This window comes from Temnothorax americanus, unplaced genomic scaffold (genome assembly GCF_048541705.1).
Source record: "Temnothorax americanus isolate GAGA-0224 unplaced genomic scaffold, ASM4854170v1 Scaffold11, whole genome shotgun sequence".
Classification (NCBI taxonomy): domain Eukaryota; kingdom Metazoa; phylum Arthropoda; class Insecta; order Hymenoptera; family Formicidae; genus Temnothorax; species Temnothorax americanus.
The window spans coordinates 3,808,665-3,826,998 of NW_027509242.1; the positions used below are offsets into that span (position 1 = coordinate 3,808,665).

The following is an 18,334-nucleotide window of genomic DNA, read 5'->3' on the forward strand; positions in this document are numbered from 1 at the left end:
AGTTACACGGGAGTCCGCGCGCGGTATGTGCATTATACCCACGTATAATACGTGCCATCGTCGCCGTTGGCTGCTCGGCGAACGAGCCCGGTTGCCGTAAGTGACGTAACGAGAGAGACGTTACGTCCCGCATCGGACCCCGGCGCGCACACCGTTCTCTTCTCCGTTAACGCGATGGGGCCCCGGATCCCTACCCCCGTCGTCCCATAGCTCAACCCGGCGGAGCCCCATCCTCCCAGAAGGCATCTTCTTTGCGCGCGCCCGCCGTCGGGCCTCTTCTCTTCTCGGGCGCGAACGTTCTCCACGCTGCTGCAGTCGCGTCCGCGAGTCTGATCGCGCAGGTAACGCGTAGAGGAGTGCGAACCAAGTCCGAGAAGCCGAGTGAATCCGGAGAGAAGAAACATCCAGAGAGCCCGAAGAAAAAATAAATATGGAGTCGACGAGACGGTATCTCGTCCTAATCTCGGGTACGTGCAATTAATACAGAGTGAAATATGGAAGTGGAATATGGAAATCGTCACGGAATTAAAAGTTTTTAATGAAGCTTGCAATTTATTGTATCGTCAAATATTTAAAAAGTTGATTTCAAATAATTTTATTCAATATGATAACTTAAGTGATTTTCTGATTCAAAACTGCGTTCGTAGAAATCAGTAATACTTTCGATCGAACCAATCTCCGTGCATGCGGTTACGGTTATATATATATATATATATATCTTCTATTATATAGACGCTGATATCCCCAAATAGAAAGGTGCAATGTATCGATATCTATTGAGACTATCGCTATTTATCCTTGTAATTCGCGCGAAAAGACGCGCTCGCTGTTTGAACGTTTAAGCTGTCGTGCGTTTGCAATACGAATATCAACGATGAGATCGAGAATTTGGAAAATTGTATAATAGCGAAAACATTTTTTATGGCAAATTTTATGAGCATGTAAAATTTAAAATAAAATAAAAACATCGCGGATCGCATATTGATACGAGAATGTATATTTTGTTAGGTAATGTATTCGGTTGTTCTGAATTTATAATATGCATTCGATTATATTAAGAAATATTTGGAAATATAAGTAATAAAATATTAATAAATGTAAATAGATATTCGTAATGAATTATTATACCGTTTCTGTCGTTTTTCTCGCTTTTCTCTATTTTTTTTGAATAAATTATAATTTTCCGCCGTCATTTTTTACTTAATAATTTTTTTACATAATATATTTCGATATCGATTATACATAAGTGTATCGCAGAATATCGTAAAACTCGGGATTTTGCCGTGTATTTCAGTGGGAATATTATGGAGTTGCGTATTAGGTCTGCAACGACCACCACCGAGGTATTCTCAGCAATACATGCCGGAAACCTCATTCTCCTGTCGCAACAAGATTGTCGGCAGCTATTACGCGGACCCTGAGACCGACTGCCAAGTCTTCCATGTCTGTGTCTCTGTGGCTGGCACTATTCAGGATTATAAGTGAGTGCTCTACATTACGATCTTGATAAGTGAGGATAAATTCTTCTCGGTCTTTTATTCACCAACAGCAAACAGGCATTCGTGCAGTATCGCGCATTAAAGAATTTCAAATAATATATAGCATTTTAAATAAATATTTATAATTTCAAATAAAATGTTAAAGTTTACGAGGTTTAGAGCCAATCACTGAGTTCGCAGAATCAATTAATTATCTTTTACTTAGGTTCCTCTGTCCCAACGACACCGCTTTCGATCAAGAGAGTCAAACCTGCGCGGACTGGTACGATGTGGATTGCGAGGCCGCGACCCTCTATTACGCCAGCGATAACTTCGATTTATACAGAATTGGTTCCGGTCTGGAGTCCGTGAGCTACGACAACTTGCGTAGCTCCGACGCCGAGCCCCAGGATCATCTTCAGCGCAGCGAGACCAGCGACGCGGTACGATCCTCCGCGAACACGGTGAATCGAGTATCCTCGTCCAACTACAACAATCGCGAGGTACTGCGAAGTAGCAGTAGCGGCAATTTCTACAACAGAAACAACAAGGAAGACGAATACGAGAACGAGAAATCGTATAAGGAGGATCAAGAGGCCGCCAAGAAGAAGGGCGGCGTCAGAAAGGTCAGCAGGAAGCAACAGTACACCGGTAACGGTAGCAACAACTATTCGCCAACGACCACCACGTCGGCGCCAGCCGTATCCAATCATCAGAACACCTACAACGGCAATTATTACAACAATTACAATCAACGATCCACGACATACGTTTCGTCAACGACCGCCCGATCTCAAGAGAACTACAACAGCAGGAATCAGAATACGCAAAGATACAGCGTACCGTCGTCCACATATCGACCTACCACGACGTACCAGGATACGTACAGTAACCACCAGTCACCCAGCACGACTGCCAGAACAACTCCGAACAGCGTCTACAACACGAACCTCTACAACGTCTACAACTCAAACAACTACAATCAACAGAACACTGGCAGTTCCGTTCAAGCCACGACGCTGAAACCGACCTACAGCCCAAAGATTTATCAATACGCGCAATCCACCACCGTTCAGCCGAGTACTAATTACCAGACCAGCGATTACACCAATCACCAACAGAGGAGCTACAACAACATTCAACGAGGAAGCAGCGCGGCAGTTGCGTATCAGTCCACCACGCCCGCGCCTACCGTTTATAACAACAATTACAACAACAATAACAACAACAACAACAATGGCCAGTACAGACCAGCTACGTCCACCAGTCAGAACATTCCCCAGACCACCGCCAAATATTACGCCAACAATTTCGCGAGCAATAGCTACGCGCCCACCACTTATAGCCCGGCAACGAAGAAATATGCGAACGTGGACAACACTGTCGCGCAGACCGCCTTGAGGAACAACGACAACGGTCAATATTACGACAAAACGAGCCAAGCGGTCAAGCCCTCCACTCAGTACTACGATAGCACGAAAACGCCCAAGAAAGCGACTCAATATAACAATTACGACAACGCGAGCAGCGGCAAGTCGTATTACATCGAAACAAGCACGGGTAGCTACAACCTCGCGAGATCTTCCGCAGGAATCGGTTTCAGTCCCGCGAGTATCAACCATCTCGCCGAGTCGCCGAGGACCACCACGCCAGTACCAAGGTAAACTTCCGACTTCCTTTCGTGATAGCCAACAAATTTAAATTTGTCCAAAAAAAATTGTAACGTCGCTCAAATTCACGTTCAACCCTAAATCGCGCCAACGACGTTTATAAATACCAAAATATTACTAATTTAAAATGAAAAGTATTATCTCTAGAAAAAAAAGATAATTTTATCGATGCACAAGGGAGAGAGATTTTTTGTACTTTTAATCGAATTATATTTTCGTAAGATAATTTTATAGATTGCCCTTGATATTGGGAGATCGATCGCAATGTTCTTTCTCTTGTTGCAGACGATCTTCTATCGCTACCACCTATAACCCGAATAGCTTTAGTCCCAACGCTCAGAGGGCCGTTCAACCGACGACGACGCCGCGTGGGATTACCTACGTCAGCGGATCCGCGAGGCCGTTCTCGTCGACGACTAGATTACCCAGCAGCAGTAGCAGCAGCGGCGGCGGCGGCGGCAGCGGCAGCAGCACGACAGCGCGACCGAAATCGGGCAAGAAGAACGATTACGATTACGCGTACTACGATAACACGGGTGGCCTGGAGTACGACGGGGTCGACCTCGAGCACGTCACCAGCAACAAAGAGTCCACGAAAATCGCGAGGAATTAAAAACAGTGTCGCCTCGTTATCGCGTCGAATCCCTTGAGTCTCGTCGATACCAGTGATGTAAAACATTGAGGAGCATGAGTATCTCCTCGTAGTTTCAGGTATAGGTATTTTCAATACCTATATGCTTATACCTAGATAGATATTTTGCAACGAAACTGTATTCGTAGACAGATTCATTATTTTCGAATATTTATTCTCGTCTTTTAAAGAAACACTTGATCACATTTCAAATCAGCTTATATAATCAAACATAATAAAATTATAAAGATGAAGCTTTTAATTAGCTGAAATTAGGTGTACTTTTAAAGTATCTATACCTAGATACTGAAAGTAAAAGTACTTTTTACATCACTGATCGATAGGAGGAATTGATCCTTGTGAATTATTGTTTATTAGTGGCCAGTCATCGTCAAAATCGGTCTTCGATTAAGATTATTCGCGCAAAGAGACGCGAGAGAGAAAGCATATAAATATTGAATACCGATTTTGACAGAAAAAAAAAAAGAATCATCGATCGATATTGATCCACTTAAATGCGTATATGTTCAATCGAGATTTGACGGCTCGTCCGCCGTTATTAACAATATAATTTCGTAGTTCAGTATTCTAGGCTAATTGTTTATATTATGTTCTACGATGCTTAATCCGCGCAGTATTAAGCATCGATGTATCGATATTACAAACGTTAAGAAATTCTGAACAATGTGAGCGCAAAAGATTGTTTCGCCGACAATAATCTTTCCCCCTTTTACCTCGCCGCGTAAAAGAAAGTATCGAGATAACCGATTATTAATAATGCTCACTATGTATTTTTACTATTGGCACAGTAGTGCGAAGTTTGATTGTCGAATCGTTAAATTTCTCACATATTTTGTGCATGCGTATCGACAAAAGCCTGCACGAAACGTGTTCAGATTTAAGATTGTTCAATTACCTGCGTCCCCCCGCCCCTGAAGTATACGTACTGAGTGTATATACACTATAATTATTTTAATTAAGAAAAGCATTAAAAGCCTGGTTTATTATTTCATCCTTTCTTAACAATAGTCTATAGCGTTTTTTTTTTCTCCTATCATATTCACAAAAAAATTGAACTTCAACCTACGCACACGATCATAATTCGTTTATCAAATATAGAGTATTATTTTCTTTAAATTATCTATTGGTACACAGTTTTTAGCAATATCGGTGCGCAGCGTTTTCGGATAGATCTCGATATTTCGCGTCTATCCCATGTAAATATACGCGTGAATACAAAAAAGCATATGTACAAAACCTCGTAGCGCCAAAATGTGTGGACATAATTATCTACGGACTTTTTGGTACTTCGAGGTTTTGTACGTATATATGCTTTTTTGTATTCATACGTATATTTATTTACGCGCGGGGGACTACATCTACGCCGAGCAATCGCTGGACAAAATAACACATCACGTCACGACTTTTCTAGGCACTTTTTTTATTTCCTAACAAGCGCATTTTATTACTGCATAGTACCAAGATCGTAATTTCGACTATGATTAGACAAGTGATTTTTATAATCACTATACAGTATTAGTCAACTAATCATAGTGATTTCTTCTGCTTGAATCAACAAAGCAACAATCGCAGTTACAACAGAAAATAATCGCAATTACTATATTGCAATGCTGATTTATATATCGCACGATTCAATTAATTCATTCGCCCAATCAGTTTGCGAGAAAATGTATCGTGCGAGTATACTACGGTCGCGCGAAGTTCACTTGACAAAACTGTCGCCCCAAATGCGCCTTAATATCTGCGTACAGGTCGCGCGCGCGATCTTACGATCGCACGGAGTTCACCTGACAAAACTGTCGCTCGTTTGCACTACCAAGTGCCAACTACAATATACGATTAGTATCTATACGCATAATAATATATCAGTGGTGCAATTATTTTTCTCGTGCCAAAATTCGCCATCGATATTCTTCCCGTGGAGAGCGAGCATAATTCCATTCAATTTAGAATGTTATAATATTTAACCTTACCTTGTGCACGACGAACTACCGTCCCTATATCATCGTCAGTCGACAGGCTCGTCGTCGGCGTCGATCCATCCGTAGATCCGCGTCGGTCCGTCTGCAAAAATTCGACACTTTTAGATCGCACAACACAATTTAAGGCAAAAAATAACAAACGGATAGGAAATCTGAGAAATTTCCCCTCAAAGTGATATTAATATGCAATTAGAAAGTCGGGGAGAAAAAACAGGGAAAGATGAAAGTATAAAAAGTTCGATCATAAAACACGAAACCTGCTATACCTTCTCCAGTAACGTCCCGGTAGGCGAAGCGTCCACAAAAAAATGACGGGTTTCGCTTCTCGCACCCGCGAATATCGGGAAGAGCGCAGTCGATAGAGCTTTTGTCGCAGAACGACGATCGAGGCGGTACACGTGTACGATACGTGACAACGATTGCACGCTCATCGCTTGACGGAGCAAAGTAAATCGAGGCACGCGAGTGCGTGACGCGAGAATGAGAAATGCCGATCCCGTCTTTTGAGCGCACGGCTCAAGACTCAAAATTAATCAACCACTCGCGACGACGTCGACGAACACCGAGAGTCCATACTGCTCTTGATCCGTAGCTAACGCTAGATATTTGACCCGCTACGACGAACGTCGGACGTCCTAGGAGACAGCCGACGGTGAATCTTTCGCGCGCGAGCTCCACTTTGGGATGTAATCGCGAAAGATCCGCGGAACAACGCGAATTGCGCGTCGCGCGACGCGTGCCGCAATGATGCCCGAATCTGGTTGCGATTCTCGAAGTCTCGGGGTTGGTCGCGATTCTCGAGGTATCGAAAGCGTGACGTCACGACGAGTCACCTGCCGACCGTGAAGCTGGCCATGGTCCGCTATTCTCATCTACGACGTCAATTAAGCGTGCTTCAGGTCGTTCGTTCGTTCGTCGGCGGGGCAGCTCGACCAATTCAGGTATTTCTTTAATTTGTACTTCTCGCGCGAAATTTCTTATTTTACTTCTATACACGAATTACGTAACCGCGTCACAGCGTGGGTGCGAAATGGAGAAGGGGGTCGAAACGTTGGGAGCTGTGTTCGCGACGTAACAAGTAAGGTCCGAAAGATCACTGAAAACTTTTACCAATTCCGACAGAAATCGCGAAGAATATACCGTCACGCTTCGCAGATATATTCTTTTTACGAACACCTCGACGTTCCGTTCGATATCGGGGAATTTAGGCCGTTGCATAATCCTCGTCGGTTTTGAGGTTATTTCACAGAGACTCGAATGTTTTCGTCTCGAACCATTTATTTCCTGTGTCATTAGTCACTACGTCGCGCTTTATGACTGTTCTTTGCTCTACACTTTTACGAAGATTTTTATATATCTCTCTCTTCTTTTTTTGTTAGAAAATCAGACATGGGCAATGCTCTTACCGCAGCGTCGGTATCGGCTGCTGACGTGATAGCGCCGTTGTCTCAACAAATCGCTAAGCCAGAATCTCACAGGACGAAGGAGAAACAGACTCAACCGCCGCCGGAATGTCCCATGCACAAGTCGGGTCAATATAACACTATAAATTATGCCAGCGAGTGTCCGATGGACAAAATGGACGCGAGTGAAATAAATCCATTGAACATGGTACGTATAATGGAAGATTTCTTTTATCGATCAATGAACTCTTGTTTAATCGTACAGCATTAATCTCCTTTGTGGATACCGTTATAGATGCCACCGGGGAATCAGCAACCTGCTCCAGACCAACCGTTTCCTTTGCCGATCGACAGACAGGTTTCGTCGATACCTAAAGCAACCGGGCAAGAGGGAGAATTTTGGGTGTATCCCTCCCAACAAATGTTCTGGAATGCTATGCTGAGGAAGGGATGGCGATGGAAAAACGAAGATATCTGCCAGAAAGATATGGACGACATAATAAAAATTCACAACGCCAATAATGAACAGGCGTGGCAAGAGGTTCTCAAATGGGAGGCCCTTCACGCGCGAGAGTGCGGCAGTCCCAAGCTGCGCAGCTTCGGTGGAAAAGCGTCCAAATACTCTCCACGTGCGCGTATTCGCTATTGGTTAGGGTACGTTGCTTTATTGTAATCCCAATTCTATAAATTTCAAGTCGCTACACGGCCTTCACAGTGCTGTACAAAATATATTATACTTACAGATATGAACTGCCATTCGATCGACACGATTGGATCATAGATCGCTGTGGTAAAGACGTAAGATATATTATTGATTACTATGACGGTGGGAAAGTCAACGAGAAGTACACATTCGCGTTACTCGATGTGAGACCTGCGATGGATTCGTGGGAGAATATCTGGGATCGGATGAAAGTGACATGGTGGCGTTGGAGATACCAATCCAACGACGAATCAGCGTCTGCCATAGTGCATTAGTTTGGGAATTAATGCCAATGTAAAATGTGCTAGCCCGAGAAACTTTTATTGAATTGATAATTAATGCCTCAATGGTCGCGCAACATAACGCTTATTGTATGGTGAGAAAAATCGCGTTATACATATAACTTATCTGTACATAAGTTACATCCATAAGTATCATAAATACAAGTTCATGATATTTAGTTTAAAAAATATCAAATATTAAAACGGATTAAAAAGTATTCGTACCTAATAATAAATTTTATATATACATATATATTTTACAAATATATACGTGTGTGCACATACCTTTTTCGCCCATTACGCAAAAATCTATTAAAATTAATCTGCAGTGTTAAACAATCACTGAAAATTTCATAAAACTAGAAAAAAATTTTAATTGCGAATTTGTTCTAAATCATAGAATTGTACTTGAATCGTGTATTGTACATTTGATCCATATAAAACATTTTTAAATACTTAATTTTGTGATTGTAAGTTACTTTGTTAATATTGTAACATTTAGGAACTTACTGCCAATATTAACATCGAATATTCTCTATTTAAGCCTTAACGTTAAGTATCCAAAGATTAGATAAAAGAATCATACTGTATATACATGTAAATTATTATGTTAATTCTTCATGAGTGCATACCTCTAATTTCATATTAATGACTATATTATTTATTAAAATTTAATAATTACTGTGTGTGTCTTTTCCCTTATCATATAAAGCGAGAAAAATATAAGAATTGCACTTATGAATGGACTTCAAACTATTTCATTGAAAAAAATGTTGCGATAAATCAATCAGAAAATATTAGACAATTCATATCTTCGTTGCACAAATTATTTACACATTTAAAATTAGGAGATAAATAATTTGAAAATACAATTTATAATTAATGATATTTGATATTATTCACAATTATATATTGTACATTATTTTATTGTCAATATACATGGCTCCATTTATTTTTCACAACTTTTATTTTTATAATTTTTATAATTATCAGCAGAATATTTAACATTGTCTTATAGACTAAAGTTTACATAATTTCGTCAATCGATTGAGGACTACTCAAGTATAGAAAATTAATTATACCGCAAAAGTTCAGGTTCAGGTATCGTTGAAGCTAATCACAAGCAATTACAAACAAGGTTGTTTTATATTTTTAGAATAAAAATATAAATTTTAAATATGCAAGAATAATATGTGATACTCTCCTGATAAAACATAAATAGCTTAAATCGTTCGTTTCGAAAAACGAGTTTCATATGCCTAACTTTTTAAAATTATAATCATATTTCATCTATATAAGTTCCTTAACTCTTTACACAGTCCTACAAACATTATACCTAATACCCAAATATTATAAGCGATATCCCTTAAATATAATTTAGAATGTATGATTTACATCGGACACACACAATACTGACTCAAAAAATCATACTTCATTTTCTGAATAAGAACATATATATTTAACATTAATTGTTCATTGTGTGATTATTAAAAATCTGTTTTACAAATTTTTCGTTTATACGTGTAAATTATATATATAGGTAGTTATTGACAGCTTATATTCTTTATTGACACTTATAAATTAATTGATGAACATTAATCTTTCCTAATAAAATATCCAAACTGTTAAAAAGAAAAATATGTTTTATATCTTATATACTTATATACATTTATAATCAATCATATCTAAACCAAATTGTTACCGTTATTTTCCCGCAGTTATGTATATGCATATTTTATCACTGATATATGCATGATAATTGACCTTATAATAATCTCTAATTTTTATAAGCTATGACATGATGTTACATAATCCAGACATTTTTATCATATAACAATTTTTAATATTAAATATAATTATAATACTATATATATATAACTATAACTGACGAAACGTTCGATTCTCATTGTTCATTCATTGTTTTTAATATTAAAAAAAATGGCAGCTGCTGTAAAATGTTTACCAACATTCGCAATTTTGGTAACATTTACTTTCTTGAACACTGTATTGATCTTATTATTTAATACTTATTTAGAATTGTTCAATGTAACGTCTAATATCAGATAAGATATATTACACTAAATTTCATTGTTTAAGGGTCGGTTATTTCAACCTGTTGGTAAGCTGACTAATAGTTAAATCATATGTCCATCTTTGTCTAATGTAAAGGATAAACAAAGATAAACAAAGTTGGAACAACCGACCCTTAATAGAGCTTTAACTAAATTCTGATGATTGGATAAATAAAACGTGTATAAAACGTGTTGGCACATTAAATAATTTGCTGAAAAATTAATTATAACAATGAACAACAAACATTATCGTCATGTTTCTTTCATTTTTTTATCTTATTAATATTTATTTATTATTGTTACTTATTAATATTTTATTAATAAGTAACAATAATAAAATGTAATAGAAGCAGAAATAGTAAAATATTCCGTTTATAACATAAAATATCAAGTAACAGAGGGTACCTAAACATCAAATATCATTGGACCACATGATATGTACAGCACGTCTCGCTTCTACCTGGAGGGGTTTCTACCTCCTCTATACTGAATAAATGAAAACATTGATTCATTGGAGAGAAGCATTAATCAATGCAAGGAAAACAACTGAGACATAACTGACAGTAATTAAATTGTGAAGGCATATTTTATATACATGTATAAAATATGCCTTCCATATATATATATATATATATATATAATATATATACTTATATATATATATATATATATATATATATATATATATACTTATATTTCTCTAAAAATTATAGAGAAATAAGTTCGTTATTTGTCACACTTACACATGTGTCACATAATTATACTTGATTATAATGATTTAAATCTATGATGTTTTCTTTGATTTTTATGATATCAAGTTTTGGTACACATTTTCGTTTTATTTTGCTTTATAGTTTTTTTTTTGCTTACAGAAGATCAATTCATATTAGATCCTTTGATATTTATTTTGAATCTGTAGCCTTTAAATCTTTTTTTTATTATAATATTTTGCACAAGAATATATGTAAGCTGTTAAATCTGATGATGTGGTAAATAACGATAACAATTGTTAGAACCGCAAAGACAAGGAGTATCACTGAGACCATGGACGGAATTAACCATCGCACCACCAGCGTAGTCAAAAGTCACTTCCTCTACATTATCTATGTCTCTAGATGCAAACAGGCATAATCGAGGTACGATTCCCTCCACCCTGACCGGGACAAGAATAGAGTTCGGGTCACAGCTATGATTGGCATAGCGTCCAATATTACCAAAATATTTCGGATCTATACAAGTTACAGTAACACGATCGTCAGCGTGTTCCGATACTACAAGAACGTAATTCATCGTGTTACGCTCCTTATTAATTTCAATTCTACGTCGTGCTTCCTGCAGTCCTATCACTTCACCAGCGTATTCGCAAATAAATTGACCCTTCTTTATTAATTTATTCGTGAAAAGACCGAGACCTTTGTTGGCGACTTCTCTGATAAGTAAACAATTTAACGGCCCATTTTGAACTAATCTATTTCCACAATTTGGCCCACACTTGCAACGAGCATGGCATTCAAATACCGCACCGGTTAATTTCTCATGTACGATTCGATCGTTAGAATAATTAGCAGAACCGCGTGTACACGAACAATTGTAGCATTCAGTCACACACGAACAACCCACCACGTATTCCGCTTCAAAGTCTACTACATCTATCCCAGGTCCTGGTATATTATTTACTACATACATAACGTCCGCTACGCTATGTTCGTACTCATCGGCAGAAGCATTCGCTTCCATGCTTAATATAATTATGTATCAATAAAAACACTCAAAAAAGTCTTCATCCAAAAGACTCTTTGAGACGAAGGGCAGCATGAGATAAGGGGGAAAAAATTAAGTTTAATAATTAAGAAAGGGATTTTTCGTAAATGAATAAAGCAACCTTATCGTGCGGCACCAACCTGTAGAAGCCCCTGAACCGATGACTTAAGAGACTGGAACGTGATAACAGTGGGTACAACTTTGTAGCCTATGTAAATTATAGCACCAAGTATAGATGCCTTAATGGACAATTTTATAATTTTACCCGACAACGATGGCGGTGGTACTCTGTAAAAGATTTAATAGTAAATTGACATGTAACGGATACATTCATCTGAGTTCCTAAACTTTATTTTTAACCAAGCCACTTATAAATCGTATAAATAAATAAATAAAATATATATACAAAATATAACTATGCAGCTTTCATTTTAGAAATATTTTGTGTGTTGCAACTACGTTATGCAACATTTTTCATAATTACCTCATAATAGGTGGTATATCGGAAGGCTTGACTTTACCCCAATTTTCGACAATGCCAGGTATATGCCCTAAACCGACAACTCCTACGACGCGCGCTGGTTCGAAAGTATGATATCGATGAGGTAGACAGGCCAACTGCAGGGAATTCGTCAAGTAAATATCTCTCTCCTTCACAAATACTTCTCCCACCACCGGAAATTCCTCCTTCAGCTGGGCGATTATTTCATCCAGCATCGATCGTTGTTTACAGAGTTCGACGTCCTCTTGGGTAATGGGGTCTTTCATTGCTATCAGATGCCACCCTAATTTTATAGTCTGCCACCAGGATAACGATCGTATTGCACGCTGCATCGTTATGTTAATTGGTCGATCAGCCAGATGAATGATACAATTTGGCACTTCATTTGCCTAAATTACACAATAATGAATTAATTACAGTACACAGATAAGGCTGTTTCTAATATTATTGCATACTGACCTCCTTAAATGCCGTCCGGAATTCCCCACCGGGTGGCATACGAAGCTGCTTGGAGACATGAGCTGCCATTCTTAGCAATAAAATGTGTATTAAACCATCATACAATCCTTCCTCCCGAATGATCTGCATCATGGCTTCTGTAAATAGATTAAGTAGTAGTGCAATGTGTCAAAGTGTCAACACAGTAGCTGAAGAGTTATACAAATGCAGGAAATACAGGAACTCACGGTAATCGATGTTTTTAGTGTAACCAAGCATAACGTCCTCGTCGATCTGCAATATGCTAACTCTGGCTTTGCACAGCTCAACCACAACTATATGAGGCTGCACAGCCTGTATCATCTTTAATAAAGAAGAAAAAAGTGTTATTTTTTAAATACCGTTATATGTACATTAAATTTTTACAATAAATTTGTACTTAAAATTAAAAATCAAGATTTTATTTCAACACGACAAGAATATGTATATATTATAATTACTTTTGACACGTCATTTTGACTTTCAACACTAAAATGTGCCGTTCCTACGAGGTACAATTTTCCTCCGTCTGGTGTTGTCAACAACGTCACGGTATCCGGTAAATTTTCATCAATAGTAAGATCATATTCCCTTATTTTCGGTAGCTCGCTTGCTGCGTCACTGACGTTACATTCCTCATTCTGAACATCGGAATCTACATTAGACCCAATATTTTCTGTATTATAAGTACATGGCAAATAATAACACCTAAACAGTGGGTTAGATTAACCAAAAAATAAAAAAAATAAAGAAACACCAATAGTACCTCGAGACCTTAAAACTTTTTTTTTGGTTCTATATTGTTTCTGTATTATTGGCATTTTTTAAAGCACTCCACTCTGAGACAATACCTTACGATATAATAGCAGCAATGGCTGATTTCATTATTAGATTAAAAAGACTTTGTACGAGTGTGAAACCTTACAACATTGAGCCCGTTCGTTTTAGCTGAACTTCTTGCACAGTTCATCTTTTTTTCCTTTTCTCTTCAACGTGAAAAGAAAAAGGAAAGATGGACTATGGCTTATTAGCTACTTCAAAGTGCTGCTCACAACTATAGACACTTGTCCAGTTGATTTCCAACAGCCAGAGATACTAATATACCAAAAGTACCCACAGAAATCTTAGTTTAATTCGCATATGTTTATGGTAAATATTTAAGGTATATATAACACAACAATTACCTTCATCGATAACAATCAGTTCGCTGTCAGAGGATTCGATGTTGCTCATCTTACCATCATCGTCACTACTGTTCCCCGAGTTCGTCGGTGACGACGTAGATGAAGACTGTGCCACTGATTGAGAATCCGATTGTGCTTCATCGCGCTCAGACTCTATATCATTCACTTTTTTCATAATGTGTTCAGACACTCCACAGACAGTAACTCTCTTACTGCGCCCGGACTCTTTGTCCGTATTGTGCTCAGACGGTTTGACAACTATTCCTTTCACATTGCGCCCAGTCTCTTTAGCAATCATTTCTTTAATTCCTTGTATGAGTGACTCATTCGATGTACTGTGATCACCTCTTTCGTCAATCGAGTACTTGTCATAGTGCTTGTCTCCTATGGGCGACAAGAGATCGTTCTCCCGTTGATCACCATCGACATGATCAACCTTACTAGGTACGGATGCCATTTCTTTTCCTGAAAAATTCATATAACTCTATGGTGCAATTCGTCTTAACAAAAAAAATAATACTTCTAAAATATCTGTCATGACTGCATGCTAATATTAGAGCAAACTTTTGCATGCAAATAAGTTATAAAGGGTAAGCTAATAATTTAACGTTGCATATTTCAGGTGCTCCTGAAACAAAGGACATTCCGAGTTGTCTTAAAAACCAAATTCTATTACCGTTATGCATCTTTTTAGGCAACAGATGTGAGCTGTTGCATGCTTTTAACCTCGTGGAGAATTAACACGTTTACAAAAATAGATTCTCACGTCGCTACAACAGATGAATGTATTATGTATAATTTATCTTTAATTAGGTCAGCCGTCATCATTTACCTTGTGCGAAACTTACGCGGCGAACGGAAAAAGTCGAAGAAAAATATAACGTATGGAGAAATTGAGCATCGAGACAAATGTCAAATGCAGTCAAATGAATCGAATGGATCCAGAGGGTATTTAGGGTAAGGGACACCTGGGACACACACTTTTTCGTAACAGTAACAGTAAAGTTTCGACCAATCGCGTTGCTTGAATCGGGAACGTACGGCCGTACGCTCCCGATTCAAGCAACGCGATTGGTCGAAACTTTACTGTTACGAAGAAGTGTGTGTCCGGGGCTTAATTCAGTAGCAGCAGTAGCGCCACAACCGCCACAATAAAATGCAACAGTCATGCTAGGTCTACGGCTACGGTTCACGTGACGCTACAAATGCTTCGAAGCATTCCTCTTCTCTTTTCTTTCAATGAATAAAGAAAGAGAAAAAGAACGTTCCAAAGCATTTGTAGCGTCACGTTGACCGTAGCCTACAATGCGAGTCGCAAAATCGTGAGTCGCAAGAATTGACCAATCACAGTCGATTGTTCTCCTCAAATTCGATTGTGATTGGTCAATTCTCGCGACTCACGACTTTGCGACTCGCATTGTAGACCCCGCATAACAGTAAGGTTTCGACCAATCGCGTTGCTCGATTCGGCCGTCTGTAACCGTAGAATAAGTAAGAATCGCCCAAACTGAAAAAATGTTATTGTCATATCTATTTGTATGAAGTCTATATAACTGTGTAATTATAGTTGAAGCGCTATTTCACTATCAACTAATAGTTGACAAATATTGTCACATATAATAAACGTCACAGATGGTCACAGATTTTGTTGCTCGGATAATGTGATCGATACTACGTTTACGCGAAGGAATTATCGTTAAGTTACTACAAAAGTAACGCTCGCGTAAACGTAGTACGAGTAACAAAATCTGTGAAAATAGTTGTGGCTTCTCTCTGACGAAAGTATCTTTCTTATGAAGAGAAGATACATACTTCTTCATCAATTTTCCTGTCTGTAGAACGAGAAATTGTATGTTCAGCATGTTTATATTATAAATGTATTATTGTGTTTGTATTATAATAATTATAAATTATAATAAATGTAACATGAAAATTGATGAAGAAGTGTATATCTTCTCTTCGTAAGAAAGATACTTTCGTCAACGGTCAAATCACGCCAAACCTACAAGTTCTCGTCCGATCACTTAAGTCAAGCGGCGTTGAGCGCGGTTAGTACTTAAATGGGTGACCGTTTGGGAACACCGCGTACTGTTGGCATCTTTTTTTTTTTTAAATTATTAGTTCTTTTATGTGGTCTTAAAATTTGCTTATTTTATATCGTTATAATTTTTAAATTTTACATGTAATTGATTTTCTAACTTTATAAATAAGTATAGTTATTTAGTAATTGGCTAAATTTGACTTAAATTATATTAAAATACAGACGTTTGCTTAAATTTCAAAACACTAAATACACGTAAAAAACCAATAGAATACATACACACATACTAGGCAATAAAACATTATTTAAATTGCTTCATATGTGTTTTGTATTCTGTAATATTTATTTTTATATTTATTTTTTCGTAGCTCCATCAAGACCGCTGGGGTAAAACTTGGTCACCTTATATGAAACGGATAAACCCGTCAGACTTTCCATCTTATTGTTAGACGTGTCTTTGCGAGATATCGGGAAACTCGAACAGAGCCTATAATAGTTCTTCCATTGAGATCGGTGCAGCGTATTACGATTAAGACAAAGTACGACATTGTTCAATATATATAATTATCGCTTACAATGGTACCGGTTTACTTTGAAAAAATGTATGTACGGCTATCTCCGGACCTTTGCATAATGCATACACTTTGTAAATGCGGACATACGTTTTTGGTACTGAAATCTAAAAAAGTTAAAAATATGTCAATATAAATTAAATATAGATATTTTATTTTAGTTTAATGAAGTAATTTCTAAGAAAATACAGTCATGTGGAAAAATATATAATTGTTTAGCCAGTATACCTTGTTGTTTTTGTTACAGACAATAAAAAGGGGGATGTCTATCATAAGCAGTTTACGCAGGTGTTAGCCAATATAATGCAGGAAAGATCGGACTTGTTTCATATTCAATTTAAATTTTACCTGATCTAAAAATATTGTGGGTGTATTCAATTCTTACATCAATAACTTTGGGTAGATATATTTTTCTAAAAATATCTTATATTTACTCAGATTTATACATGTAATACCAGCAGTTTGTGCGGTAAATCTATGTAAAGTAAATTTTTAAAAGCGTAATTAATTTTAATACAATAATTTAAATGGGTTCCGTCAATGTCTGTGACACGTAATATAACGAGTGTAAAATTATCTAAAATCTAATTATTTGATATTATATATTAAAAACGAGTTCTTATTTTACCTTGATATAAAAGAAAATGTCTACTCACTATCTCACATCATTAATAAAAGGTTTTTTTTCTATAGTCAAAATCGCTTTTCCTTCAAGAACTTTTCGATTAAAATTACAATTAATTCTAAACGGGTATCAATTACACGTACCTCTTCTGATTAAGAATAATTAGAAATTAAAATATATACGTAATAAAGTAATGATAAATGTAATAATAAGTAAATATTATACATGACAAAAAATTTGTATTGTATTGTAATAAAAAGGCAAATTTTTTGAAAAGTTTCTTAAAGATTTACTAAATTTCGACAAATAGAAGATAAAATACCATCTGTCGATCGAGTCGATTTTTATTAAAAAAAGAAAACAGTTTTCAATGTTTCCATGCATATGAAATTTTTCGATTTATATAAAGCTCTGCCAGACGAACGTATTTTTAAATAATATTTGTTAAAGAAATATTCATGCAGGTTTTTACTCTTGTCTAAATTAAAAAAAAAGTTATCTGATTGTCAATCATAAAATTATTCCAAATCAAAAAAATTAAAATCCTGGGAAGACACATGCAATATGTGTTAATGGAACATAATTCGTATATTTCCTTTAACTACGAAAAGCGATAAAGTTCTTATCACACTTATCATTTATTTTTTTTCGTTTTCCTTCGCCTTTCTTTAAAATATAAACGTGTGCTTGCTTTATTCTTAATAATGTAAAAAAGAATATGCTGAAAACTGTACACTCATAAACTAGAAGCGTATTCCTTACCCCTTCCATTGTTCCTATATTGAACCCGTAGCTGATCGCTAAACAAAGTAACCTCTGTATATCTGACACAATTTAATCATTCAGAAATGATTTTGTTTTGGTTCCATCATTGTAATCAACGTGAAATAAGATTTGTTAATAATATTATAAATATTAATCTTTCTCACTC

At 37.0% G+C, this 18,334-nt stretch overlaps 4 protein-coding genes, 1 long non-coding RNA gene and 1 pseudogene across 8 annotated transcripts; 4 read left to right on the plus strand and 2 right to left on the minus strand.

The window, feature by feature from the left end:
- LOC143906554 (uncharacterized) lies at positions 1-4,807 on the plus strand. Its single transcript, XM_077422704.1, has 4 exons — positions 1-467; positions 1,295-1,481; positions 1,705-3,138; positions 3,434-4,807. The coding sequence occupies exons 1-4, from the start codon at positions 431-433 to the stop codon at positions 3,759-3,761; spliced, it is 1,986 nt and encodes a 661-aa protein (XP_077278830.1). The 5' UTR covers positions 1-430; the 3' UTR covers positions 3,762-4,807.
- A 1,778-nt stretch (positions 4,808-6,585) lies between these two features.
- On the plus strand, positions 6,586-9,402 carry Cchl (Cytochrome c heme lyase). Of its 2 annotated transcripts, none has more exons than XM_077421284.1 (4): positions 6,586-6,723; positions 7,162-7,393; positions 7,481-7,839; positions 7,929-9,402. In XM_077421284.1, exons 2-4 carry the CDS (start codon positions 7,172-7,174, stop codon positions 8,161-8,163), a joined length of 816 nt encoding a protein of 271 aa, XP_077277410.1. In that variant the 5' UTR covers positions 6,586-6,723; positions 7,162-7,171; the 3' UTR covers positions 8,164-9,402. The 2 variants fall into 2 exon arrangements, with proteins under 2 accessions (XP_077277410.1, XP_077277419.1); XM_077421293.1 differs by lacking the exon at positions 6,586-6,723 and adding an exon at positions 6,812-6,860.
- LOC143905722 (histone-lysine N-methyltransferase SETMAR) lies at positions 9,133-11,978 on the minus strand. Its single transcript, XM_077421303.1, has one exon. The coding sequence runs from the start codon at positions 11,976-11,978 to the stop codon at positions 11,214-11,216; it is 765 nt and encodes a 254-aa protein (XP_077277429.1). The 3' UTR covers positions 9,133-11,213.
- Positions 11,896-15,153, minus strand: LOC143905694 (traB domain-containing protein). Of its 3 annotated transcripts, none has more exons than XM_077421269.1 (9): positions 15,014-15,153; positions 14,842-14,935; positions 14,166-14,630; positions 13,443-13,636; positions 13,191-13,305; positions 12,964-13,100; positions 12,487-12,893; positions 12,143-12,290; positions 11,896-12,035 (listed from the first exon to the last, which is right to left on the minus strand). In XM_077421269.1, the coding sequence occupies exons 2-9, from the start codon at positions 14,849-14,851 to the stop codon at positions 11,997-11,999; spliced, it is 1,515 nt and encodes a 504-aa protein (XP_077277395.1). In that variant the 5' UTR covers positions 14,852-14,935; positions 15,014-15,153; the 3' UTR covers positions 11,896-11,996. The 3 variants fall into 3 exon arrangements, with proteins under 3 accessions (XP_077277395.1, XP_077277387.1, XP_077277401.1); XM_077421261.1 differs by having other exon boundaries at positions 14,998-15,138; XM_077421275.1 differs by lacking the exon at positions 14,842-14,935 and having other exon boundaries at positions 14,998-15,123.
- LOC143905728 (uncharacterized) lies at positions 14,985-17,709 on the plus strand. The gene is made up of 3 exons (XR_013259300.1): positions 14,985-15,122; positions 16,575-16,745; positions 17,026-17,709. It is a non-coding gene; the product is annotated as an uncharacterized LOC143905728 (long non-coding RNA).
- LOC143908648 (5S ribosomal RNA) lies at positions 16,144-16,262 on the plus strand (annotated as a pseudogene).
- Positions 17,710-18,334: the final 625 nt, after the last annotated feature.